Genomic DNA, 27,825 nt, shown 5'->3' with positions numbered 1-27,825 from the left:
ATGGCAGCAAAAGCTAAGGAGCTTCCAAAGGGGAAGGGTGTGCAGACAGAGGAGACCCTGACAAGGAAAATAAGAAAGAAATATATGAGGAAGAGGCTGGTGAGTTTTTAAAATTCATACAACAAAGTGAGTACAAAGTGGTGGAACAGTTAAACTGCATGCCTGCCCGGATCTCCTTGTTAGAATTGCTCATGCATTCTACTTCCCATAGAAAGTTGTTGATGAAGATACTTAATGAGGCTCATGTGGAGCAGGTTATTTCACTAAACAGGTTTGAGGGTATTGTGTGCAACATCACTGCTAATAATTACCTCACCTTTACCGATGAGGAGATACCTACTTGGGGGAGAGGGCATACCAAGGCTCTTCATGTTTCTGTGAAATGCTTATATCACATCATAACACGTGTTTTGGTATGGCTCCTCCCTGAACGTCATGCCAAAAGCGATATTAGAGAAGTGATAACAGTTGAATTTACCGTTATTTGATACTAAAAACATCCTTTTTTACTTAGAAACTAGCTTAAAATCATAGTTTTGATGAATAAGAGAGTTGAAGGTGAATTGAATGCTTTGGTGCTAGATTTCGTTGTTTTTAACAAGAATTGAGACGATTTCGAAGAAGAGTTGAAGTAGTAAGGAGTTGGAACTCAGGAAGAACTAGAAAACCATTAGAAAGGAGGATCGTAGCAACGCTGAGCGCCACTTTAGGGGCCCTCAGCCCTAGAGTACACTGTCTCACGCTTGGCTGCCCTTTTTCTAGAGCCCTCAGCACAGGATGCCCCTGGCTCGTGCCTGGGCACCCTTTTTAGGGGTGCTGAGCACCACTTCCTCGAGTCGCACCATGCCTACTTGCCTTTTGAGCTGACCCTGAGCAACAGTTTTGAACCGCACAACGCCTGAGCGCTAGTTTCGTGGGCTTGGACACATTTTATGTTATTTTTATGTTTTATTTAAGGGCTTGGATGTCCTAGGGTTCACATCTTTTGACAGAATAGGCACAGAACCACACTTTTTCCTCCCTCGAAGGCGGATTTGGATGCGGAAGCTCCTATCTTCAATTTCTAGGGTTTTGTCTTTCATTATTTTTCCATTATTCATCTAGTTTCACCATGTCAATGGTGAACTAAACTTTATTTGTTGTTGGAGAATGATGTAACCTCTGTAAACTCTCGTGTATTGAATTGATTCTTGATTATATATGCTTCATTCATTAATTGTTAGGGTAATTCTTCTTCGCGTATTGCTCGCTTTGTTTAACTCATTCATTAGCATGATGTATGATTTGCATGAGTACCGGAAGGTATCTTACAATTCATGTTTTGGAGTATTATTCCTAGAAGCAGTATTGCACAAGAATGGGGGTATGAATTCTGGTTGTCTTAAGATTCTGATCTTCAGAATTAATTATTAGGAATGCTAGGAATCGTATTAACTAATAATTAAGGATAGGCTTTCTTAGCCGAGGAATCGGGTTTTAAGTATTTTAGATAATGACATTGACATTAATGAAGAAGTAGAAGGCGTATATACGTGAGAGTAAACTAGGTGAAATCTAACCCCAACAACATATTCATACCATAATATCAAATCCGTTTATCATTGCACTTTTGTCCAATTGATCAAATTGCATGCATATTTTACTTTTCAGTATTTGAATTCTAAACCAAAAGAGTTTGTTTTCAAGTCTTATTTAATCAAGAAATCACATAACTTTTTAGGCCGTGAGTCTCTAGGGAAACGATACTTGGTCTTACCATGTTTATTACTTGATACAATTCGATACACTTGCCGGAGTCTTAACACGTTTTTAGCGCCGTTGCCGGAGACTCGTGGTTTAACTATTCTATTTGTGTGATTGTTGATTAGCTTTGACTTGATTTTTTTTTATTATTTTGTTTGTTTTGTGCTAATAAGTGTTTTCTAGGGTTTTGTTTTCTTGTGTATGCAGCATACAATTTGTATTAGAAGCAAGAAAACCTTGGAACCTCTTCGTGAAGGATTGGACGAGAGTCGAAGAAGGAGGAGAATCCGAACATCTAGGGAATTGTTCCCTTCTCCAGACAGATTTTTACAACCTCCACTGCAAGGATCTAACAAAGCACTAAAGAGATGACTGGAGAAAATAATGGCAGACGCACTTTAGCAGATTACACAATAGTTGTTGGCCCTCATCATTTTAATAGCATTGCAAGGCCGAGGGTTAGTGCTGCAAACATGGAGGTAAAGCCTGCGTTGATACAATTGGTGAAGAGCAACGAATTTAATTGACTGTCTCATGAAAGTCCATATGAGCATCTAACCATATTCAATGAGATTTGCAACACTGTGAAGATCAATGGAGTGTCGGATGACGCTATCAAGCTTAGTTTGTTTCCGTTCTCAATGAGAGGCAATGCTAAGTTGTGGTTGAATTCTTTCCCGAAACACAACTTTACTGAATGGGAAGCCGTGGTGGCAAAATTTTTGAACAAATACTTCCCACAGTTGAAAATCAACAAAGGTAAATTTCCTCTTTCAGGCAGGGCATGGAGGAGACTTTAAGTCAAGCATGGGATAGATACAAGAGCTTGTTAAGAAATATGCCCACGCATGTCTTTGATGTAGCAACAATATTCATTCTTTTCCTTAGAGGTCTTGGCTCACAAACCAAATTGATGCTAGATGCCTCGGCTGGAGGTAATATTAAGTGCAAGACTCCAAAGGAAGCCTATGAATTGATTGACAACATGACTACTAATAACAATGAGATGCATAATGGAAGAGGAGCTCCACCTCAGTAGAAGGGAGTCCTATAGTTACAATCTCATGATGCTATACTTGCATAGAATAAGGTTATCACTCAAAAATTGGAGAATTTGACGAAGAAACTCTCTCAATTGCCAAAGGAGCTACAAAATGTTTCACAGGTTCAACAGAAATTGTGTGAATTATGTGGTGGTGATCATATCAATGGTCATTGTGCTTTTCCAGTGGAGGCCCAAGAAGACGTCAAATATATGGGCAATCAATTCTCCCAAGGTAATTTCAATCAAGGGTGGAAACCTCACCCAAGTATGGGTCAAAGTCAATTTGGGCAATCTGGGCAAGTAGGACAATTCAATAGACCAATAGCAACAATAATCACAATGGCAACATATATCTGCGTTATCTGACAGAACTTTAAAGCTTGAAGAAACCCTTCAACAGTTTATTGATAACAGTTGAAAAACTGTTATTTTCATGCTTAAAATTGATACTAAAAGCAACCTTTATACTTAGAAACTAGCTTGAAATCATGTTTTTATTCATATTTTCATAAATAAGAGAGCTGGACAAGTTTATGCTTGATTTCAGTGTTGTTGAGCAGGTTTTAAGGTGAATTTAGTGAAAGAAGTGAAGAAGGAGAGAGATGGAATCAGAAAAGATATCAAAAAGTGCAAAAGGAGAAGCCGAAGTTACCGCTCAGCGGCAGTTTACCGCTGAGCGGCACTCAGGAGTTCACGTTGGAACCGCTGAGGGGCAAAATGGCCGCTGAGGGGAAGAAACTACTCACGCACTCACCGCTGAGCGGTACTTTACCGCTGAGCGGCACACTTATGGGCTTGGGCCTAGATTTTCTGTAATTTTAGAATAGTATATAAGCTTTAGGAAGTCCTAGGGTTTGTATCTTTGGCAGAAACGAAGCAAACACTCTCTCTTCCACCCCTTTGAAGGAGGATCTTGGATGCTCAGGCTACCTCTTCACCTTTCTAGGGTTTTATCCTTCATTCTTTCATTATTGTTCATCTAGGTTCACCATGAATATGGTGAACTAAACCTTGTATGTTTGTTGGGGAATCAATGTAATCTTTTGAAGCTCTCATATATGGAATTTGTGCTTGCATCTTAATCTAAGACTTATGCTTTCTTTCATCATTAGTTAGGGTTTTTCCTCTTTGCTCAAGGCTTGCTTTGTTTAACTCATTCAATGCATGATTATTGATTTTGTCGATACGGGAACGTACGGGAAAGTCTAGATCCGGGGAATTACTCCCAATATTATATTGGTTGTCGTTAAGCTCCTGTGCTAAAAGAACTAATTACTAGGAATGCTAGGAATTGTATGAACTCGTAATTGGGGATAGGCCTTCTTGACAAGGTAATTTAGAGAGTGGCATTAACAATGATGACTTGAATGTTGAATTCCTAAAATATATGAGAGTGGATAAGATGAAATTGACCCCCACAACATATTCATATATATATATTTCATTGAAAGTGCTTATCTTTTGCTTTTGCCATTGATCAAAACCTCATGCATACATGTTTATTTTCGTCTTTTGCATAATACAATCCAATTATTTCGTCCTTAAGTCTTAGCTAATCAAAGAATCACATAACTAAACTAGGCCGTGAGTCCTTTGGGAGAACGATACTTGGTCTTACCGAGTTTATTACTTGAAACGATTCGGTCATACTTGCCGATTGTTCAACAAGTTTGTGACATCATATTTTGGTGATCATAAATTTGTCCATCAAGTTTTTGGCGCCGTTGCCGGGGACTCGTGGTTTAACTGGTTAATTTGTGTGATTATTGATTATCTTTGACTTTAATTTTGAATTTCTGTTTTTATTTTTTGTTTTTATTTTTTCGGTTTTTATTTTATTTTATTTTATCTTATTTGATTTGATTTTATTTGATTTGATTTTATTTTATTTTATTTTATTTTATTTTATTTTATTTTATTTTATTTTATCTTCTGAATCTTTTATCTTCTCCTATATCTTTTTGTGCTAACAAATATTTTTTAGGGTTTTGTTTTCTTGTGTATGTAGGAAGCAATTAGAACAAAGAGCAAGAAAACAACAGAACCTCTTCTTGAAGGTCTAGACGAGAGTAGACGGAGGAGAAGAATCCGAACATCTAGAGAACTTTTCCCTTCTCCAGAAACTCTCTTACAATCATCACCACAAGGTTCTGTTCATAGCACAGAAAATATGGAGAACAACAATGTTAGAAGAACTCTTGCTGACTACACCAATATAGCTGGACCTCAGCACTTTAACAGTATAGCTAGACCTAGAGTCAATGCAGCTAATATGGAGGTCAAACCAACACTGATTCAACTGGTGAAAAGCAACCAATTTAATGGGTTATCTCATGAAAGCCCATATGAGCACCTCACTACCTTCAATGAGATTTGCAACACAGTAAAGATTAATGGGGTGCCAAACGAAGCTATCAAACTTAGCTTGTTTCCTTTCTCATTGGGAGGCAATGCTAAGCATTGGTTGAATTCTTTCCCTGAAGAAAGTTTCACAGAGTGGGAAGCAGTGGTCACAAAATTTTTAAACAAGTACTTCCCACAATCTAAGGTAACAAAAGGCAAGAAAGAGATTTCTTCATTTAAGCAGGGCATGGAAGAATCACTGGGGCATGCATGGGACAGGTATAAAAGCTTGTTACAAAAAAACTCCCATGCATGGTTTCAAAGAAGAAGAAGTAGTCCTAACTTTCCTTGGAGGTCTTGGTTCACAAACTAAGATGATGCTTAATGCCTCAGCAGGAGGAAACATTAACTGGAAAACTCCAGAGGAAGCAACAGAAATTATTGAAAATATGGCTACTAGTGACAACGAACTCAACATTGAAAAAGGATATCTTAATCAGAAGGAGTTGTTACAATTAAATGATGCTTTGCTTATTCAAAATAGAATTACCTCTCAACAGCTGGAAGAAGTAATTATGAAGCTTTCTCAAATACCACAAGAAATACAACAGGTATCAATGGTTCAAGTGCAACAGCAAAAATGGCAAATGCAATCTACTCCATCTGAGAAAACAACAAAACTTGAAGAGACTTTCCAAAGATTCTTGAAGACGAATACGTCTTATTGTCAGAATGTAGATGCTGCATTTAAAAATATGGAGGTTTATGTTGAGAGAATAGTTGACAAGATGAAACATGATAATCTCAGAAAGGAGTGTAAAATTGTTGTGACTAGAAGTGGTAGAGTGTTAGAGGAGAGAAAAAAAGAAAGAGAGGAGAAAGAAAATGAGAGTGAGAGTGAAAAAGAAACATGTGAGTGGAAAGAAAGAGTTGAGAGAGAGAAAAAGAAAAAAGAAGAAGAGGAGAGGAGAGAAAAAAAGAGAGAGAAGAGAGAGAGGAGAGACAAAAAGAAAAAGAGTGTGAAAAGCCACTTCCTTATCCAAAGAGTTATTCAAGGAAGGAGAAAGAAAAGCAGTTGGAAAGATTCATGGAGTTGTTTAAGAAGTTGGAGATTACTATACCATTCTCTGAAGCATTGCAACAGATGCCAGCATATGCAAAGTTTTTGAAGGAACTCCTCACAAAGAAACACAAGTACATTGAAAAGGAAACTATCAATGTACAGGGTAATTGTAGTGCAATCATACAGAAACTACCTCCTAAACTTAAAGATCCAAGAAGCTTCACTATTCCATGTACCATAGGAGATGTGAAAGTTGGAAGAGAATTGATTGATTTGGGAGCTAGCATTAATTCAATGCCGTTATCCATGTGCAGAACAATTCAGGGGTTGGAAATTAAACCAACCAAAATGGCTCTTCAATTGGCGGACAGGTCTCTTAAATATCCATATGGAGTGGTTGAAGATGTTCTAGTGAAGGTTGACAAATTTGTATTCCTAGTGGATTTTATTGTGATGGAGATGGAAGGGAATAGTGATGTTCCTCTTATTCTTGGGAGACCTTTTATGAAGACTGCTAGAGTTTTGATTGATGTAGAGAATGGTAAGCTTAAATTGAGAGTTGATGATGAAGAAGTCACTTTTGACGTATCCAAAGCCATGACATATCCAAATGATGACAAAGCATGTTTTCAATTTGATGAACTTGATGAAATTTGTATGGTGCAAGAAAGGATGGTGCGAAATATTTCTCCATTGGAAAAAACTCTCATTGATGCATGTGAGGATTTAGATGAAGAAGAAGAGAAATTGATTGATGAATGTCTGATGGACTTGGAAACATTGAAAAAGAGTCCGGAGGAAGATCCAATATTCGAAATAATTGATAAGGAAGAAGCAGTCAAAGCACAGACACTAGAATTAAAAAGATTGCCATCACATCTGAAATATGTTTTTCTAGAAGAAGATGGAACAAAGCCAGTCATCATCAATAACTCTTTATCTTTACAAGAAGAAGAGCAGTTGATAGAAATTCTAAAAGCCAACAAAGAAGCAATTGGGTGGTCAATATCAGATCTCAAAGGTATTAGCCCAACTTATTGCATGCACAAGATCTTTATGGAAGAAGATTATAAACCAAGTGCTCAACCACAGAGAAGGTTAAATCCTGTTATGAAGGAGGTGGTCAGAAAAGAAGTGTTGAAACTGCTAGAAGCTGGTATCATCTATCCAATCTCTGACAGTGAATGGGTGAGTCCAGTACAGGTGGTTCCAAAGAAAGGTGGGATGACAGTAATTTATAATGATAGGAATGAACTTTTTCCTACTCGGACAGTTACTGGCTAGCGTATGTGCATTGATTACAGGAAGCTGAATAAAGCTACTAGGAAAGATCATTTTCCTCTTCCTTTCATGGATAAGATGTTAGAAAGGTTATTAGGGTAGGCTTTCTATTGTTTTCTGGATGGATATTCGGGGTACAATCAAATTGTGGTAGATCCAAAAGACCAGGAGAAGATGGCTTTTACTTGTCCTTTTGGTATCTTTGCATATAGAAAGATGCCTTTTGGATTATGTAATGCTCCAGCTACGTTTCAGAGGTGTATGCAGGCAATTTTTGCAGATCTCTTAGAAAAATGTATTGAAGTATTCATGGATGATTTCTCAGTTTTTGGAAATTCTTTCCAAAGATGTTTGGCTAATTTGAACACTGTTCTCAAAAGATGTGTTCAGACAAACCTTGTTCTTAATTGGGAGAAATGTCATTTCATGGTAACTGAAGGAATTGTATTGAGGCATAAAATTTCTGCTAAAGGAATTGAGGTAGACAAAGCTAAAGTAGAAGTCATTGAGAAACTACCTCCACCAACAAATGTAAAGGGGATTAGAAGTTTTCTTGGTCATGCTGGGTTTTATAGAAGATTCATCAAAGATTTCTGAAAAATTGCTAAACCATTGAGTAATCTTTTGATGAAGGATGCTCCTTTTGTGATGAATGAAGACTGTTTGAAAGCTTTTGACACATTGAAGAAGAAGTTAGTGTCAGCTCCAGTAATTGTAGCGCCAGATTGGAATCAAAATTTTGAATTAATGTGTGATGCAAGTGATTATGCAATAGGAGTTGTCCTTGGCCAGCAGAAAGAACAAAAGTTTCACCCAATTTATTATGCTAGCAAAGTTCTGAATGATGCTCAATTAAATTATGCTACCACAGAGAAATAATTTCTGGCCATTGTATATGCTCGTACACCCTCCACGAGGTTAGTACACCTCATAGCATTCATCCATAGGGTTTGTACACCCTCCAAGAGGTTAGTACACCTCATATCATTCATCCATAGGGTTTGTACACCCTCCACGAGGTTGGTACACCTCATAGCATTCATCCATAGGGTTTGTACACCCTCCACGAGGTTAGTACACCTCATATCATTCATCCACAGGGTTTGTACACCCTCCAAAAGGTCACATCATTCGTATAGGGTTTGTACACCCTCCAAGAGGTTAGTACACCTCATATCATTCATCCATAGGGTTTGTACACCCTCCACGAGGTTGGTACACCTCATAGCATTCATCCATAGGGTTTGTACACCCTCCACGAGGTTAGTACACCTCATATCATTCATCCACAGGGTTTGTACACCCTCCACGAGGTTAGTACACCTCATATCATTTATCCATGAGGTTAGTACACCTCACATCACTCATCCATAGGGTTTGTACACCCTCCACGAGGTTAGTACACCTCACATCATTCATCCACAGGGTTTGTACACCCTCCACGAGGTTAGTACACCTCATATCATTCATCCATAGGGTTTGTACACCCTCCACGAGGTTGGTACACCTCATAGCATTCATCCATAGGGTTTGTACACCCTCCACGAGGTTAGTACACCTCATATCATTCATCCACAGGGTTTGTACACCCTCCAAAAGGTCACATCATTCGTATAGGGTTTGTACACCCTCCAAGAGGTTAGTACACCTCATATCATTCATCCATAGGGTTTGTACACCCTCCACGAGGTTGGTACACCTCATAGCATTCATCCATAGGGTTTGTACACCCTCCACGAGGTTAGTACACCTCATATCATTCATCCACAGGGTTTGTACACCCTCCAAAAGGTCACATCATTCGTATAGGGTTTGTACACCCTCCACGAGGTTAGTACACCTCATATCATTCATCCACAGGGTTTGTACACCCTCCACAAGGTTAGCACACCTCACATCATTCGTTCAGGGTTTGTACACCCTCCACGAGGTTTGTACACCTCGTTCCCCTCAAGCACGGTTTTGGTTCAGCGTTTTAAGCCCAGTCTTGTCTGGCGCCTCTAGTTTTTCTTTGATTTTGGGCCCCTCTGCTCGGCAATGATCGTTTATGTTGCAATCTCACATTCTTCATCGATTTGTTTAACTTATGTTTCGTATTCATTTTGCTTCCTTAGAAATCCAGACGAAATTAGTATTTATATCTTTACTTATCTTTCACAATATAATATGAAAACATCACTTTGTCATATTATATAGTAAAATCTAAGTAAAGAGGGGCAGCTGTCAATACCGAATTTCGTCCGGATTGGGGTTTTGGCTTTACCGTAGACTGTTCTCCTTTGTTTTATTATTTACCCCTTTTATTATTTTTTTTATTTTATTATTTTATTATTTTCGTTTTTATTATTTATTTATGTATTTTCTTATTAGTTTACTGGTGTCTTTAGTTTTTGTTTTTTTTAGTTTTTACCTTTTTATTTTATTAAAAAAAAAAAAAAAAAGAATTAGGAAAAGGGGACGTTTTGTCTTTAGTAAAAATATGCGAGAAAAGAAAAGTGTTTTGGTTGGGAGTACGACGTGTACGTGTGTTGGAGGGAGAGGGTGCAAGAAACCGTTTCTGCAGAGTGTGCGGGTGGCAGAGACGTTTTGGAGCCTACATGGCATATGCACGGTTTGGTATACGGAGGGGGAGGGTAGCACAGAAAAGCGGAGAGAAAGGGGATTTGTGGGGGAGAGCTCCACGGGACCTTCAACTTCACTAGATCATCATCCATTGCCGAGAAGGAGACATTGGCACCTGCAAAGAGAAACAAGAGACACCATTCAACAAGGAAAGGGAAGAAGAAGCCAGTCAAGGGAGAAGAGTACTCATTGGAGGCACGAGATTGACCATAGCAAGCGGATCTTCGAGAGGTAAGTAATGCTGTTTAGAGAGTTGTTTGTTTGCCCTTACACATATCTTTGTTGAAGTTCCTGTTTGTGTATGACTGTTGTTTGAATACATTCCACTGTATATGTTCACTGTTGCATCAACCTTCCAACCACATCATCAATTTTCGTTTCCGACACCATCCACCGAGAACTCCCTCGGCGTGTCACTCCACCTCACACAACACTCAATCCTCCTACATTCTCTGTCGCCCAATCTTCAATCTTGATCCCAGGGGCACTGACTCCAGCCCTCCGCCCCTCTGATTCGTAACCATCCAGACCATTTTTCCTCCTTCACTCCCAACCCCATTACTTCCAACAGCGTCCATCTTTCTTATCTCACAAAACTTTTATTCCCCCATTCATCTCTTCAACCTGCACACAGAAACCACAAGAACCATATCACTCTCCCCTAACAGAACATGCTCAAAAAAAAAAAAAAAAAAAGAAGAAGGGGAAGAACAAAACACATCAAAACAAGGTGTCAAATAACCCCGCTCTTCATCAAATTTCGAGTTCATTCTTCACCTGTGACCAACAACTAAAATCTCAATCCAAACACCAAAATCTCAATTTCAACACCCGAAGCAGATAACAGATAATCAGAGGATATGGGGGCAATCGTCAAGAGCAATTTCTAATATTAAACGGGGAGGCCGAGATCTGGTGGCATCAGTCGCGGCTCGCGATGGTCGGGTTCCCTCCGGTGGCTTGCGGCGGCTCGCAGCTGCCAGTCGAATGGAAGTTTGGGGTGCACGGTGGCCGGCTCTGGCAGAGGCGGCGGCAGGAGGTGCCCAAGGTGGAAAAGCCTCAACCCTAGACTAGTGCGAGAGAGAGAGGGGGAGAGAACGCCGTGGCCGGCCGTGGTTCCGGTGGTGCTTGGGGTCGCCGCCGACGCCGAGACGGGCGGAAGGTGGTGGCGCGGTGGCTGGTTGGAAGAAGTAGTGGCGTAGGTGTTCAAGGGAGGCAATCCCAGCCCTAGACTAGTCCGATCAGAGAAAGGGACCCTGGGTTTCTCATGTGCTGATTGTGAATGAGAATGGGAAGGCAAAACCCCTAGGGGAATTCTAGGTTAGAAATCACCCGGGTGGGCCAAGCCCATAGTGAACGCACGTTTTTCGGCCCATTTTTCCGAACGTTCGTCATATCACCCAACGAACGCTCGTCCATAATGAGCGTTCGTCATCACGCCTCATCTCCCCAACGAACGCTCGTCCCCCAACGAGCGCTCGTCGACCAGCCTCCTCTTCTCAGCGTCCTTCGCACATCACCAAATGAACGCTCGTCATCTACCCTCTTGTACTCAACGTACGTTCGTCATATCACCCAACGAACGCTCGTCCATAATGAGCGTTCGTCATCACGCCTCATCTCCCCAACGAACGCTCGTCCCCCAACGAGCGCTCGTCGACCAGCCTCCTCTTCTCAGCGTCCGTTCGCACATCACCAAATGAGCGCTCGTCATCTACCCTTCTGTACTCAACGTACGTTCGTCATATCACCCAACGAACGCTCGTCCATAATGAGCGTTCGTCATCACGCCTCATCTTCCCAACGAACGCTCGTCCACAACGAGCGCTCGTCTTTCGGCCTCTTCCCAACGTCCATATGACCTTCACACCCACGGACGCTCGTTATCCAAAAGAACGAGCGCTCGTTAACCTTAAGCTTTTCTCGACTGACCATTCAACCTTCTCACCAACGGACGCTCGTTATCCAAAAGAACGAGCGCTCGTTAACCTTAAGCTTTTCTCGACTGACCATTCAACCTTCTCACGAACGAGCGCTCGTTAACCTTGAACCTTTTCGACCGTGCGCGTTCGTTTTCTCCCCTTTCAAACGTTCTTCCCGTATCCTACGCGACCGTTCGCCATCAACTGTGCATGCAACCGTTCGTCCTTTAACTTTCACGAACGTTCGTCCTCCACCATTCGTACTTTGCTTTTTCGAACGTTCGTCCATACTGATCTTTAGGACGTTCGGTCATACAAAGAGTCAACTGTTCGGTCATAATGTTTTAATGAACGTTCGGTCTTCATGTGAACGTCCGGTTTTGTGTTAGTGAACGTTCGGTCATGTCGTATGGGGACGTTCGGTCATGTTATGTGAACGTTCGGTTTTGTTTTGTGTTAATGAACGTTCGGTCTTCATGTGAACGTCCGGTTTTGTGTTAGTGAACGTTCGGTCATGTTGTATGTGGACGTTCAGTCATGTTATGTTAACGTTCGGTTTTGTTTTGTGTTAGTGAACGTTCGGTCGTGTAATGTGTTAGTAAGCGTTCGGTTTGTATTGTTTAATAAGCGTTCGGTCTTCGTTTGAACGTTCGGTCTCAATGACGTTTGTCTCCAAGCGTTCGGTTTTAATCTTTCGTTCAGGAAGCAAATAGCGCTCGCGCAGGTCACTCCTTATTCTGGCGCTCGTCCTAATCACTCTTCTTCTGCCGCTCGTCCAATTCATGTCTTCCACGGACCGCTCGTTAACCAAGCTTTTCGACTGACCGTTCGAATTTTATCTATTTTGGCACCCCATTTTGTTGTTTTTATTTACTATTTATTTATTTATTTGCCTTTTTATCTTATTTCATTTCATTTTATTTTATTTATTTCTTTTAAATATCCACTTATTTCAAAATATATATACAATAATTTTACTTATAAAAAATAAAATTAACAAAAATATTTTAAAAGGTTTAGGCACATGTGTGATCGCACGCATCGTCCTTGTGCTGAAAACCTTTTCTCTTTCTTAATTAAAATTCCAAAAATATGTTTTAAAGGTTTAGGCACATGTGTGATCGCACGCATCGTCCTTGTGCTGAAAACCTTTTCTCTTTCTTAATTAAAATTCCAAAAATATGTTTTAAAGGTTTAGGCACATGTGTGATCGCACGCATCGTCCTTGTGCTGAAAACCTTTTCTCTTTCTTAATTAAAATTCCAAAAATATGTTTTAAAGGCTTAGGCACATGTGTGATCGCACGCATCGTCCTTGTGCTAAAAACCTTTTCTTTTCCTTAAGTAAAATTAACAAAATATGTTTTAAAGGTTTATGCACATGTGTGATCGCACGCATCGTCCTTGTGCTAACAACCTTTTCTCTTTCTTAAACAAAATACAAAAAAAAGGTATAAAATCTTCAAAAAACCCGAAAACATCAACAATTTTAAACAACAAATAGTCTTGCTACCCAGAACTACGTGATCCTTGATTCTCCATCAAAAGTGGAGATACGTAGGAGCAAGGCCAGTCCTTATCAGGTTCACTTTCCCAAAAATCCAAATTTATCCGTAATCATTTTCTCAAACAAATCTTTCAATCAATTTCTCAAACAAATCTCTCAAACATTTTCAAAAAAGAACTACGTAACCCTGATTTCTCATTTTGAATGAGAATACGTAGGAGCAAGGTCAATCCTTGTCGGGCCCAAAAAACTAAAAAAATATGTTTTGTTTATTTTAGAATTTTATTTTAGGGCATAGTTAAACATTTTGAAAATCACATCATATTCGTGCATTTAGTTAAAGGTACTGCCTTAGGGCAGGCGTTGTGGGGTGCTAACACCTTCCCCACGCGTAACCGACTCCCGAACCCAATCTTTGGTTTTCGTGGACCGTGCTTTATCGTTTTATGGTTTTTCCGTAGTTTTCCAGAATAAACTATGGTGGCGACTCCAAAATCTCTTTTTAAAACCCGATTTCTTTTTGGATCGTCGTCCCGTCGCGATTCCGGTTGCGACAAGAAAGAACAAAAGTTTCACCCAATTTATTATGCTAGCAAAGTTCTGAATGATGCTCAATTAAATTATGCTACCACAGAGAAATAATTTCTGGCCATTGTATATGCTCTAGAGAAATTTAGACCTTATCTTATTGGGTCTAAGGTGACTGTCTATACAGATCATGCAGCTATCAATTATTTGTTGACAAAACCAGATTCTAAGCCACGTTTGATTAGATGGGTACTGCTATTGCAAGAATTTGATGTAGAAATCCGTGACAAGAAAGGAAGTGAGAACTTGATTGTTGATCATTTGTCACGGTTAGTCAACAATGAGGTCACTAGCAAGGAGTCTGAAATTTGGGAATCTTTTTCAGATGAATCACTCATGTATATTCAGCAGAGGCCCTGGTTTGCTGATATGGCTAATTTCAAAGCTGCAAGGGTCATACCGGAGGACTTAACTTGGCAACAAAGAAAGAAATTTTTGCATGATGCCAAGCAGTTTGTTTGGGATGATCCTTATTTGTTCAAGATTGGAGCAGATAATCTTCTGAGGAGATGTGTTACGAATGAAGAAGCAGAAGGAATTCTCTGGCATTGTCATGATTCACCCTATGGAGGACATTTTAATGGAGAAAGAACAGCAGCAAAAGTCCTTCAATCAGGGTTTTATTGGCCAACTTTATTTAAAGATGCTCATAATCATGCTAGAAATTGTGATAAATGTCAAAGAGCAGGGACAATCACTAAACGTCATGAGATGCCTTTACAAGGTATTTTAGAGGTTGAGGTTTTTGATTGTTGGGGTATTGACTTTGTTGGACCCTTCCCTCCATCTTTCAACAATGAATATATTCTGGTAGCAGTGGATTATGTGAGTAAATGGGTGGAAGCATTAGCTTGTCCTAAAAATGATGCTAGCACGGTAATTAAATTCCTGAAGAGGCAGATATTCTCACGTTTTGCCACTCCAAGAGTGTTGATCAGTGATGGAGGATCTCATTTTTGCAATTATCAGCTAGAGAAAGTACTCAAACACTATGGAGTAAAACATAAGGTAGCTGCACCTTATCATCCACAAACCAATGGACAAATGCATGATATTATGATCGTGATTGTGAGATTAAGCAGGATGTGTATGTCAAATGTGAATGAGCTTATATGTGAGGTTTTGAGCTCTAGAGTTTTTGGTATGATTGAATGCTATTACTTTGAAAGCATGAATGACTTTGCTCAGGTTTTTTATGATTGAATCAATTGCCTTTTTTGCATCATATGATCAAGGCCGTTTGTTGGAACCCTTTTTATTGGCCAAATTCATAAAGTTAGCCCACTAAAAGAGAACGCTTTGTGTTCTATCCTTTGAACCCTTAGCCTTGAACATAAATTGAAAACCCTTGATTGAAAATATTTACCTTGAGTTAAGTAGAAGATCTTGTGTGGTATTGTTTAAATGTTCAAGTTTGGGGTTGTTGGGAAAACATGAAAAAGGAAAAGCATTGAGCTAAGAGCTAAAAAGTAAGAATATGCAAAGAAAAAGAAAGAGAAAAGAAAAGAAAAAGAAGCAAAGCTCAATGCAAATGCAAAGGCAAGTTGGGAATGAATAAGAATAATTGTGTTATTATGATTCTCTTAACTCAAGGATTTTGTGATCCAGAAAAACCAATTTTCTTGTTAGCCCAGCCACATTATAAGCCATTGAAAAGTCCTTGTGATGATGCATGCTTGTGAATGTTTTTGATTGTGGTAAAACGAAAGGCAAAGTTGATTCATGTGACATTGTGATAGTAGAGTGACTGAGTGATTACCTCTTATACACTTGTGTGTGAGTAAAACATTTTACCTGGTGAGGAAATATTCCATGAGCATATGAACATCCATGCTTAATTGATTGATCATTCATGAAAAATAGCATTTGTTGGATATTAACTGACTTTGTGAAACACTAAAGCATGTGCATATCTTGATTGAACTCTTGGTCATAAGTTTGAATGAATTTTTTACTTATCTTGAAAAAAAGGATTTTTGAATGAGTGAACCATCATATGAATTGGTTGAAGATTGAGTTACATCTTGTTTGCTTGAGGACAAGCAAAGTTTTAAGTTTAGGGTTGTGATAATAGTTGAAAAACTGTTATTTTCATGCTTAAAATTGATACTAAAAGCAACCTTTATACTTAGAAACTAGCTTGAAATCATGCTTTTATTCATATTTTCATAAATAAGAGAGCTGGACAGGTTTATGCTTGATTCCAGTGTTTTTGTGCAGGTTTTAAGGTGAATTTAGTGAAAGAAGTGAAGAAAGAGAGAGATGGAATCAGAAAAGATATCAAAAAGTGCAAAAGGAGAAATTAACCAGTTAAACCACGAGTCCCCGGCAGCGGCGCCAAAAACTTGATGGACAAATTTGTAAGCACCAAAATATGATGTCACAAACTTGTTTCACAATCGGCAAGTATGACCGAATCGTTTCAAGTAATAAACTTGGTAAGACCAAGTATCGTTCTCCCAAAGGACTCACGGCCTAGTTTAGTTATGTGATTTGTTGATTAGCTAAGACTTAAGAACACGATAATTGAAGTTTAATATGCAAAGACGAAAATTAAATATGTATGCATGAATTGATCAATGGCAAAGACAAAAGATAAACACTTTCAAGGAAATATATGAATGAATATGTTGTTGGGGGTCAATTTCATCTCATCCACTCTCATATATTTTAGGAATTCAACATTCAAATCATCATTGTTAATGCCACTCTCTAATGTACCATTCTAGATGGCTTCTCCCTAATCAAATAGTTCATACAATTCCTAGCATTCCTAATGATTAGTTCATGAGTGCAGGAGCTTAAAGGCAACCAATATAATATTGTCAGTATAATATTGGGAGAAATTCCCCGGATCTAGATTTCCCCGTACGTGTCCGTATCAACAAAACCAATAATCATGCATTAGAATGAGTTAAACAATGCAAGCATTGAGCAAAGAGGAAAAACCCTAACTAATGATGAAAGAAAGCATATGTCTTAATTCAAAGATGTACTCAACAAATCCATATATGAGAGTTTCAAGAGATTACTTTGATTCCCCAACAAACATACAAGGTTTAGTTCACCATATTCATGGTGAACCTAGATGAATAACAATGAAAGTATGAAAGAATAAACCCAATAAAGTGGAAGAGGTAGCCTTAGCATCCAAGATCCTCCTTCAAAGGGGTGAAAGAGAGAGTGTTTGCCTCGTTTCTGCCAAAGATGCCTAACTATAGGACGTGCAAGCCCTTATATACTAATCTAGAGTTACAAAAGATTACAAAAGTCCAAGCCCAAAAAGTGCCGCTCAGCGGTATTTACCGCTCAGCGGTGATTGCGCGTCTTCTTTCTTCCCCTCAGCGGCCATTTTGCCCCTCAGCGGTTCCAACGTCACCTCTTGAGTGCCGCTCAGCGGTAGTTTGCCGCTGAGCGGTGCCTTCGACTTCTCCTTTTTGCACTCTTTCTTGTCTTTTCTAATGTCCTCTCTCTTATTCTTCACTTCTTTCACCAAATTCACCTCAAAACTTGCACAAAAACACTTAAATCAAGCATAAACCTGTCCAACTCTCTTATTTCTGAAAATATAAACAAAAGGCATGATTTCAAGCTAGTTTCAAAGTCTAAAGGTTGCTTTTAGTATCAACTTTAAGCATGAAAATAACAGTTTTTCAACTGTTATCACAACCCCAAACTTAGAACTTTGCTTGTCCTCAAGCAAATAAAATGTAACTCCATCTCCAACCAATTCATATGATGGTTTACTTATTCAAAAATCCTCTTTTCAAGATAAGTAATAACTTCACTCAAGCTTAAGACCAAGAGTTCAATCAAGATGTGCACATGCTTTAGTGTTCACAAAGTCATTTAAATTCCAACAAATGCTATTTTTCATGAATGATCAATCAATTAAGCATGGATGCTCATGTGCTTATGGAATATTTCCTCACTAGGTAAAGTGTTTCACTCAACACACAAGTGTATAAGAGGTAAAGTGTTTCACTCATTCACTCCACTATCACAATGTCACATGAATCAACTTTGCCTTTCATTTTACCACAATCAAATACATTCACAAGCATGCATCATCACAAGGACTTTTCAATGGCTTATAATGTGGCTGGGCTAACAAGAAAATTGGTTTTTCTGGATCACAAAATCCTTGAGTTAAGAGAGTCATAACAACACAATCTTCTTATTCATTCCCAACTTTCTTTTGCCTTTGCTTTTGCATTTGCATTGAGCTTTGCTTCTTTTTCTTTTCTTTTCTTTGCATATTCTTACTTTTTAGCTCTTAGCTCAATGCTTTTTCCTTTTTTTTCATGTTTCCCCAATAACCCCAAACTTGAACATTTAACAATACCACACAAGATCTTCTACTTAACTCAAGGTAAAGATTTTCAATCAAGGGTGTTCAGTGTATATTTAAGGCTAAGGGTTCAAAGGATAGAACACAACGTGTTCTCTTTTAAAAGGCTAACTTTATGAATTTGGCAATTAAAAAGGGTTTCAAAAAAACACGGCCTTTGATCATATGATGCAAAACAAGCAATTGATTCAATCATAGAAAACCTGGGCAAAGTCATTCATGCTTTCAAAGTAATAGCATTCAACAATAACAACTCTGGAGCTCAAAACCTCACATATAAGCTCATTCACATTTGACATGCACATCCTGCTTAATTTCACAATCACAATCATGATATTATGCATTTGTTCACAAAGCTTGTGAATCACCTGTATAAGCATTTTAATGTGCACATCATCTCAACATCAATCAATCAATAAGCATCATCAAGCATTACTTATCACACAATCACAGTTAATAGCAAACCATCACAAGAAACCAGGTTTCACATAGAGTACATCAAACCCTAATCTAAAAACAAAAAACAAATAAGTTCAGAAAACTTAAACCACAAAAGCATAATCATATGATAGCATTCATCAGTAAATGCTATCTCAGCTCCTCATCAGTCTGAACTGTCCTCTGTATCTTCCTCTTCTTCCTCATCATCATCATCATCAAACGCATCCTCCTCCTCAACTTCATCTTCATCCATGTCTCGGGCTGAAGCTTCAGCTGCTTCAGCTACTCCATGCCATGGTTCTTCTGGCCAAGCTACCACATTATGGAATTCATCCATAGTCCACCTGTGTGCTGGAGAGATATCATACATCCCCACTATCATCTCAGCCGTGGCCACCTGCCCTATGTGGATGGACTGCAACTGAGCACCTATAAGAGACATATACATGTCCCTCATCTGGAATGGTTCTGCCTCATGAGTATCAGCAGAAGTCCTGCTCTGTGCTGGCCTTCTCTCTCTACGAGCCTGGCGTGGTGGCACTGGCTGGGCTGCCTCCTCACCTCCACAGTACTGTCTGTAATAGGCCTCATCTATAGCTTTTCTTGGCCTCTCAAATGGTGGAACAGAAGTGTCCACCCCAGCTAGCTTGCAAAGGTGAGTGATCAAAGAAGGATGTCCCAGTGGTGCTTTGTTGTTTGAGGTGTTAGCACACACACTAATCTCATCAGCTATCACCTGCCCAATATTAACATTCAAGTTTCTGATAGCACAGTAGATGAAGAGTGCCCTGCTGAGAGTAATATCTGACACATGTGAACATGGCTGAGCATGAGAAAATGCCATCCAATACTTTGCAAGAGGAGTCAAATCTGTCCTCCTAATATTAACCACTGAGCCAGATCTATTCCTTTGGAAGTGTCCTCCAGGTATGCACAATACTCTCTCAACATCCTCAAAGTCAGCACCTTCCTCCATGCTAAGAGCAAACCGGCATTGCTCACCAGCCCACACAGTATCCAGAAAGTTATTGATGGAGTCAGGATCATACCTGATAGCATGTCCTCTAACATAGCCCAAATAATTCTCAGCTGGATAATCACCAATCTTCTTTGCATTGGTGTAGAATTCCTTCACCACAGCTATGTTGGCAGGTGCTGGATAAGTGGCTAGCTTTCCCCAATCATTCCCTAACACTTGCTCTCCAAATTGAGGAGCAAAGTTAGGTATCATTCCAACCTTTCTCTCCATTAGAAGTCTCCTGTCCTGAACCACCCTAAAGTGCTTCTCATGTTTCCTAGAGAGGAACCTGCCATTATGGGGCTGCTCTGGTTCCTTTTCCTTTCTCTTGGTTGCCATGGTTTTCAATCTCTTTCCTGAAGAGGATGCCATTCCTGCATTCAAACATAAATCCAAAACCACAGAACATGATGTTAATCATTAGTAAACACAAAACAAAACTCCTTTTGAAGCTAAACCACCGCTGAGGGCCAGAATTTCCCCTCAGCGCCACCAGTGCCACATTCAAACACGCAACAAACCAGAAAAAGCAAATCTGGCAGAGTGCCGCTCAGCGGTAAATGCCGCTCAGCGGTGATCTGCAGATTTTTGCAAATCTCGTTTTTAAACTGTCCTAACTCCACCCAAATGCAATTTTCAGTTTTCCAGTTCATAATCAAGCAGTTTAATCGGTTCAAACATCAAATATATCATCAAATCATGCATAGAAATCAAAACCCCTAAATATTCATGCTTTGACAATCACAGTCAATTTCAAGAACCCTAGAATGAACAAAATGCATTTTACTTACTTGGGTGGAGATGCTAGATGATATGAGAATGCTTCCAAACTAGAATGCTCTCTTCCAACCCCAAACTTTGATAGCACACTAGTGTAAAAGTGAGTGGAAGAGAAATTTTCTAAAGAGGGAAGAGTAAAAAGATGTGGGAAACCTAAGAGGAGATATGTGGGAGTCTTAGTGCAGAGAAGAGCTTGAAAGAATGTAAAAACGCGCAGCTTAGGGTTTAAAAATACCCCAATGGGCTCGGGTTCCGCTAAGGGGAACTTAAGCCCATCTGCGATAGTACCGCTCAGCGGTAATTGCCGCTCAGCGGCACTTTCTTGATGTGCCCTTCTCCTTCTTTTCTTGACCTACGTGCCTTCCTAGCATACCCCTCATAGGTTCCCTGCAATTCAATGTTAAAAATGCTTATGCAAATCCTAAAAATAAACAAACAGAAAACAATCAATCAACTGGGTTGCCTCCCAGGTAGCGCTTGTTTAACGTCACGAGCCTGACCCAAAATCCACCAACACCCATCAGTAGGTGTTTCAAACTTACCAGCACCCATCAGTAGGTGCAAAATCTTCTCACCAACACCCATCAGTAGGTGTTACAAACTTAGTATCCTTCAGTAGATACTTAACCACCTAGCATCCTTCAGTAGATGCTAAATCCAACAAAAATAATTACAGAATAATATCCACAATTTAAAAGTTACAAAACCAAATCAAAAGTTTTTAAATCCACTGGGTTGCCTCCCAGCAAGCGCTCTTTTAACGTCATTAGCTTGACCCAGTAAAGCTCATGTTCCTTCTTCTTTTTCTTCTTTCTACTGAACTTCTTTAGAAATTTGATCAAACCAGGAATCTGTTGCAGTGTCTCAATCATAGGAACTTTAATCTCCAATTTCTTGAAGATTTCCATAAAGCACTTAAATTTCTTTTCCTTCCTATTATTCTTCTTTAGATGAGGATGTGATTTTTCATGTGATTTCTTCTTCTTTCCTCTCATCTTCTTTTTCTTCCTTTTTCTCTCCCTAAATTTTCTCTTTTTCTCTTCTTTTATTTTTTTCTTCCTTTCTCTTTTTCTCCTCAACTTCTTTATCTTCACACAAATTTTCTTTCTCTCTTTTCTCTCAACCAATTCTTTTTCTTTTTCTTCATCTTTATCTTTCTCACTCAACTCTTCTTTCTCTTTTCTCTCTACCCTTTCCTCATCTCCCCCTAATTTTTCCTCATCAAGAATCTTGTCACTTTCAGTGATAATGACTTGCCCTTCCTCCTTAAGGTTAACATCAGTATTAACATCATCATTTAATATCTGACTAATGTGACGAAGTTGCATCTCCATTCTTTTACATGATTCTTCAATGCTTTTCTGAGTAGAGTCAGAATTTTTCAAAAATCGTTGAAGGGTGTCCTCCAACCTATCCAAACTTCCTGATAGAAAGGGTTGTTGCTGCCATTGTTGTTGTGGTTGGTTCTCAAATTGTCCAGCAGCTTGCCAAAATTGGCTTTGATCCATGCTTGAGTGAGATCCCACCAGTGATTGAAATTACCTTAGTAGAATTGAGTGCCTATTAAATTCTTGTTCGAATTGCATCCTGCAAACATTAGGCACAAAACTCTAGAAAATATTTGTTAGTACAAAAAGATATAGGAGAAAATAAAGATTGAAAAGATATAAGAAGATAAAAGATTTAGAAGATAGAATCAAATAAAATAGAATAAAACCTAATCTAAAAAATAAAATCTAATCTAAAAGATAAAATAAAATAAAATCTAACCTAACCTAAAAGATAGAATAAGAATAAAATAAAATCTAACCTAAAAAGATAAAAAGATAAAATCTAATAAAATAAAATAAAATCTAATCTAAAAAGATAAAATAAAATCAAATAAAAACCGAAAAATAAAAAACAGAAAATAAAAACAGAAAACAGAAAAACAGAAAACAAAAAAAAATAAAAATAAAATCAAATAAAATACAAACTGAAAAATATAAACAGAAAAATAAAATAAGATAAAATAAAAATTCGAAATTTAAATTAAAAATAAAAAAAAAATAAGTCAAAGATAATCAATAATCACACAAATTAACCAGTTAAACCACGAGTCCCCGGCAGCGGCGCCAAAAACTTGATGGACAAATTTGTAAGCACCAAAATATGATGTCACAAACTTGTTTCACAATCGGCAAGTATGACCGAATCGTTTCAAGTAATAAACTTGGTAAGACCAAGTATCGTTCTCCCAAAGGACTCACGGCCTAGTTTAGTTATGTGATTTGTTGATTAGCTAAGACTTAAGAACACGATAATTGAAGTTTAATATGCAAAGACGAAAATTAAATATGTATGCATGAATTGATCAATGGCAAAGACAAAAGATAAACACTTTCAAGGAAATATATGAATGAATATGTTGTTGGGGGTCAATTTCATCTCATCCACTCTCATATATTTTAGGAATTCAACATTCAAATCATCATTGTTAATGCCACTCTCTAATGTACCATTCTAGATGGCTTCTCCCTAATCAAATAGTTCATACAATTCCTAGCATTCCTAATGATTAGTTCATGAGTGCAGGAGCTTAAAGGCAACCAATATAATATTGTCAGTATAATATTGGGAGAAATTCCCCGGATCTAGATTTCCCCGTACGTGTCCGTATCAACAAAACCAATAATCATGCATTAGAATGAGTTAAACAATGCAAGCATTGAGCAAAGAGGAAAAACCCTAACTAATGATGAAAGAAAGCATATGTCTTAATTCAAAGATGTACTCAACAAATCCATATATGAGAGTTTCAAGAGATTACTTTGATTCCCCAACAAACATACAAGGTTTAGTTCACCATATTCATGGTGAACCTAGATGAATAACAATGAAAGTATGAAAGAATAAACCCAATAAAGTGGAAGAGGTAGCCTTAGCATCCAAGATCCTCCTTCAAAGGGGTGAAAGAGAGAGTGTTTGCCTCGTTTCTGCCAAAGATGCCTAACTATAGGACGTGCAAGCCCTTATATATTAATCTAGAGTTACAAAAGATTACAAAAGTCCAAGCCCAAAAAGTGCCGCTCAGCGGTATTTACCGCTCAGCGGTGATTGCGCGTCTTCTTTCTTCCCCTCAGCGGCCATTTTGCCCCTCAGCGGTTCCAACGTCACCTCTTGAGTGCCGCTCAGCGGTAGTTTGCCGCTGAGTGGTGCCTTCGACTTCTCCTTTTTGCACTCTTTCTTGTCTTTTCTAATGTCCTCTCTCTTATTCTTCACTTCTTTCACCAAATTCACCTCAAAACCTGCACAAAAACACTTAAATCAAGCATAAACCTGTCCAACTCTCTTATTTCTGAAAATATAAACAAAAGGCATGATTTCAAGCTAGTTTCTAAGTCTAAAGGTTGCTTTTAGTATCAACTTTAAGCATGAAAATAACAGTTTTTCAACTGTTATCATTGGTGTGAGAGGAAAAAGAAGAACTCTAACATGAAAGAAGTTACTTGAGCTTTATTGGGTCAAGCTAGTGACATTAAAGAAGCGCTTGCTAGGAGACAGCCCAGTGATTTGAAAACTTAAATTTTTGTTATTTGGTGATGTAATTTTAAAATTTTGTTTTCTTATTTTGTTTTGGTTATGAGCCTACTGTGGCACAACATCTACTGATGGATGCTAGGTGATTTAGTATCTACTAAAGGATATTATGCTACCAGAAACTTATTGATGAGTATTGGAAGAGTTATTGAGTCAGGCTCGTGACGTTAAACAAACGCTTACTGGGAGGCAACCCAGCTTTCTAACCTTATTCCTTTTGTCTTTGTAATTTTGCTTCTGTTATTAGTATAGGATGTGATGTACTTGGCTTAAACTTTATCTTTGATGCAATGGTTTGATGATGATGATGTTTGTGATGAGTGTTGCTTCATGATGGTGATTATATTGATTGATGTTTAGATGATGCATGATGCTAATATACAAGTGGTTGCTCACAATATTGTGAAACAGATGCATGATGATGATTGTTGGATTATAAGAAAGGTGAAGGGTTATAGGCTAAGGTTTTTGTTGTGCAAATTTTAAATTTTGGGTCTATAAAATAGGTCTAGGGAAGCTAAAGGAGTTTTCTTTGAAGATATAAAGATTGATGAGAGATGTAGAGGTTATCTAATGGTCACGGTTTTGTTGTTAAAATAGGATGGAATCTCGATGTGAGTGTATAAAACTAGTGCATTGATAGGTAGTGTCCAGAGAAATATTCTCTCTCTAATACATCAATATCTCTTTCTTTAACCATTAAAAGTCATTTACATTTCTCTTTCTCTGCATCTAATTCTTCAAACATCCGTATATGTTTCTCCATGCATTTAATTCTTTCAACTACGTATTCATCAAATTGCATAACTCACTCAGGTAACCAGGATGACATTTGCACCATTATGTTTTTAACAGCGTGAGCGAAAAGGACGAGATTGAACATTTTTTAACAAAATATGAGGTCTTACTGAACTTTTCTAAAAAGTAGAATCACTTTGAACCAAAGAATAAATGATGTATTAAACCTTTATATTATCTAAGAAATTTTTAATTATTTTTATTTCTTCATTTATTATAAATCAATATTATATGCAAATAACCACATACAAAACGTACTCTCTTTTTTCACAATTAAAGTTGATGATATAGATAAATTCACTCCGTAAACTACACGATGAAAAATAAACTAATACATTTAGGGAACTGTATGAAAAACCAAGGTTATGTACTGTTTAGAAAAAAAAATACGGATAATTAAATTTAGAGAAATTTTTGATTTTATTTCTTATTTTTGGACAAAACTGCTTTTTAGTTTTCGTTCCAAACAGAAGAGTAAGTCTTTAAATAAAAACATTTTAAGTTATTTTTTTTCCAATATTATCACAATAAATTTTATCACCAAATATAGTTCACACAATTATAAAGAACTAATTCATTGATTCTGAAATTGATATATCAAAACTAAATTTGATAAAAAAGCATAGACTTAAAAAATTCTAATGCGCATCTGTCGAGGGTGGAAAGGTGACAAACCACAGATAACTAGTTTAATAGCATTATAAACATCTTGTCATCAAACAGGGTCCGTAGCTCAGTGGTAGAGCATTTGACTGCAGATTAAGAGGTCACCGGTTCGAACCCGGTTGGGCCCTCTTCCTTTTATTTTTAACAACCCTTCCTCTTTTATGACATTTTCCCAACTGTCTACATACAATTAGTCTTTAATTATATGTATTTATTTTCTTAACTCTTATCCTTTATAATTCTTTTGAGAATCTTTCATTGATCTTAAAATAGATCTTTTGGAAAATAAATAGCGTGTTAAAAACATTTAGAGGAGTTAAGAAAGAAACAAAAATCTATTTTTGTTCATTCCATTTATTTTGTTAAAGAGGGTCTTATTTTGTTGCATCCAACATTTTTTTATGTGATTTTTGCATGAGATAACTCATTATTGAGAGCTGTTTTAATCCATCTATAGTGAAAGCTTTATCATTCATATACTTTATAGGCTTAATACCTTTTTTTGTCTCTCTTTATAAGGGAAATGTTCAATTTCGTCCTACCTTTTTTAAAAAGTTCAATGTGGTCCCAAGTTGTGAAAAAAGTGTCCAATTAAATCATTTTTTGTCACGACATTAAATATTTAACGATCCAGCTGACAGCGTGGACTGATGTGTGCAATGTGGCTGTTAACCTTCATAACGTGACAGTGACAATGTTTTTCATTAACTGAGAACGTGGCAGTGGCAGTGATTAAAATTATTAGTTAGGGTTTGCGTATTCGAAATTGCGATTTGGGGATAAGCATTTTAGAGGACCTGCAAATCCAAATTGGGTGATCTTGAAGGTGAAATCTGCAGAGCAAATCCAATTCTGCAAATTAAAGCAGGTTAGAGTTTACATTTGATAATTTGAAGTGTTTGAGGTTTTTCTATATGTGCAGAAGGTATAATGTGTAGCTTATTTTCATTTTTAGTTAATGCTTTTGTATAGGATATGGTTTTATTACTACATTTAATTGTGCAGGGGTTAGTCTTAGCTATCCAGGAGCTTTTGCCTCGGGCAGAACAAAGATACTATTTAAGGCACCTCTATGCAAACTTTAGGAAAAGGTTTGGTGGGCAGGTATTAAAAAATCTGATGTGGAGTGTTGCAACCACCACATATCCCCAGGCTTGGGAGAGAGAAATGCTAAAAATTAAAGAAGTCAATGTTGAAGCATATAAATACCTCATAGTCATTCCCCCAAGGTAACCCATTAGCCATTATATACACTTTAGTGTCACAAATGCATTGTAACCCATTTGAGAATTCTTTTGTGCAACATGTTTTGGTCAAGGTCTCGCTTCACAGCTCAACCAATGTGTGATACCCTTGATAACAACATCACTGAAGCTTTCAATAGTGTCCTCATTCATGCAAGAGGAAAACCAATTATCACAATGATGGAAGATATCAGAGTGTATCTCATGAAAAGGTGGGCCACCAACAGAAGCAAGGTGGCATCTATGGACTTCACAATATGCCCAAAGATAAAGAAGAGGCTTCAGAAAGAATGTAATTTGTCAAGATTTTGGCTGCCAAGGTAATGTTATCACCACAATTTATATACATTTTGTTATTTACGTGCATGGATGTGCTTTATTTCTTTCAGCTGGGCTGCACGAAAGATTTTTGAGGTTAGGCACACTTCATCTGTTGGGAACAAATTCACAGTGGATCTGGACACTAAAGAGTGTAGCTGCAGAAAGTGGATGATCAGTGGCATCCCATGTTGTCATGCAATTGCAACAATGAACTATTGTAATGTTCATCAAGACAATTTTATACCCACTTGCTTCAGAAGATCCACATATGAAGAGGTGTATGCGTCCATAATTTTTCCACTCAATGGTCCCCAACTATGGCAATCCACAAATTTCAATGATGTACTACCACCACTGATAAGGAAGTTGCCTAGGAGGCCAAAGAAAAAATAGAAGTTGGAGGCATGGGAGTTAACTAAGGACGACACTCAAATGCGTGTTGGAGGGCATAGGAAAAACTGTAGCATTTGCCGTCAGACAAAGCACAACAGGAATAATTGCCCTTTATGGCCCC

The 27,825-nt window shown here is 38.1% G+C and overlaps 1 protein-coding gene and 1 non-coding gene across 2 annotated transcripts; both read left to right on the top strand.

The window, feature by feature from the left end:
- LOC148195350 (uncharacterized) lies at nt 1–27,704 on the top strand. The gene is made up of 5 exons (XM_088095166.1): nt 1–99; nt 255–413; nt 26,752–26,975; nt 27,065–27,310; nt 27,380–27,704. Exons 1-5 carry the CDS (start codon nt 1–3, stop codon nt 27,702–27,704), a joined length of 1,053 nt encoding a protein of 350 aa, XP_087951292.1.
- TRNAC-GCA (transfer RNA cysteine (anticodon GCA)) lies at nt 25,803–25,874 on the top strand. Its single transcript has one exon. It is a non-coding gene; the product is annotated as a tRNA-Cys (tRNA).
- Nucleotides 27,705–27,825: the final 121 nt, after the last annotated feature.

This window comes from Vigna umbellata, chromosome 7 (assembly GCF_029865625.1).
Source record: "Vigna umbellata cultivar VRB3 chromosome 7, Vumbellata_1.0, whole genome shotgun sequence".
NCBI classification, from domain to species: Eukaryota; Viridiplantae; Streptophyta; class Magnoliopsida; order Fabales; family Fabaceae; genus Vigna; species Vigna umbellata.
Note: the sequence above shows the minus strand (reverse complement) of the source record. Positions and strands in the feature narration are given on the sequence as shown.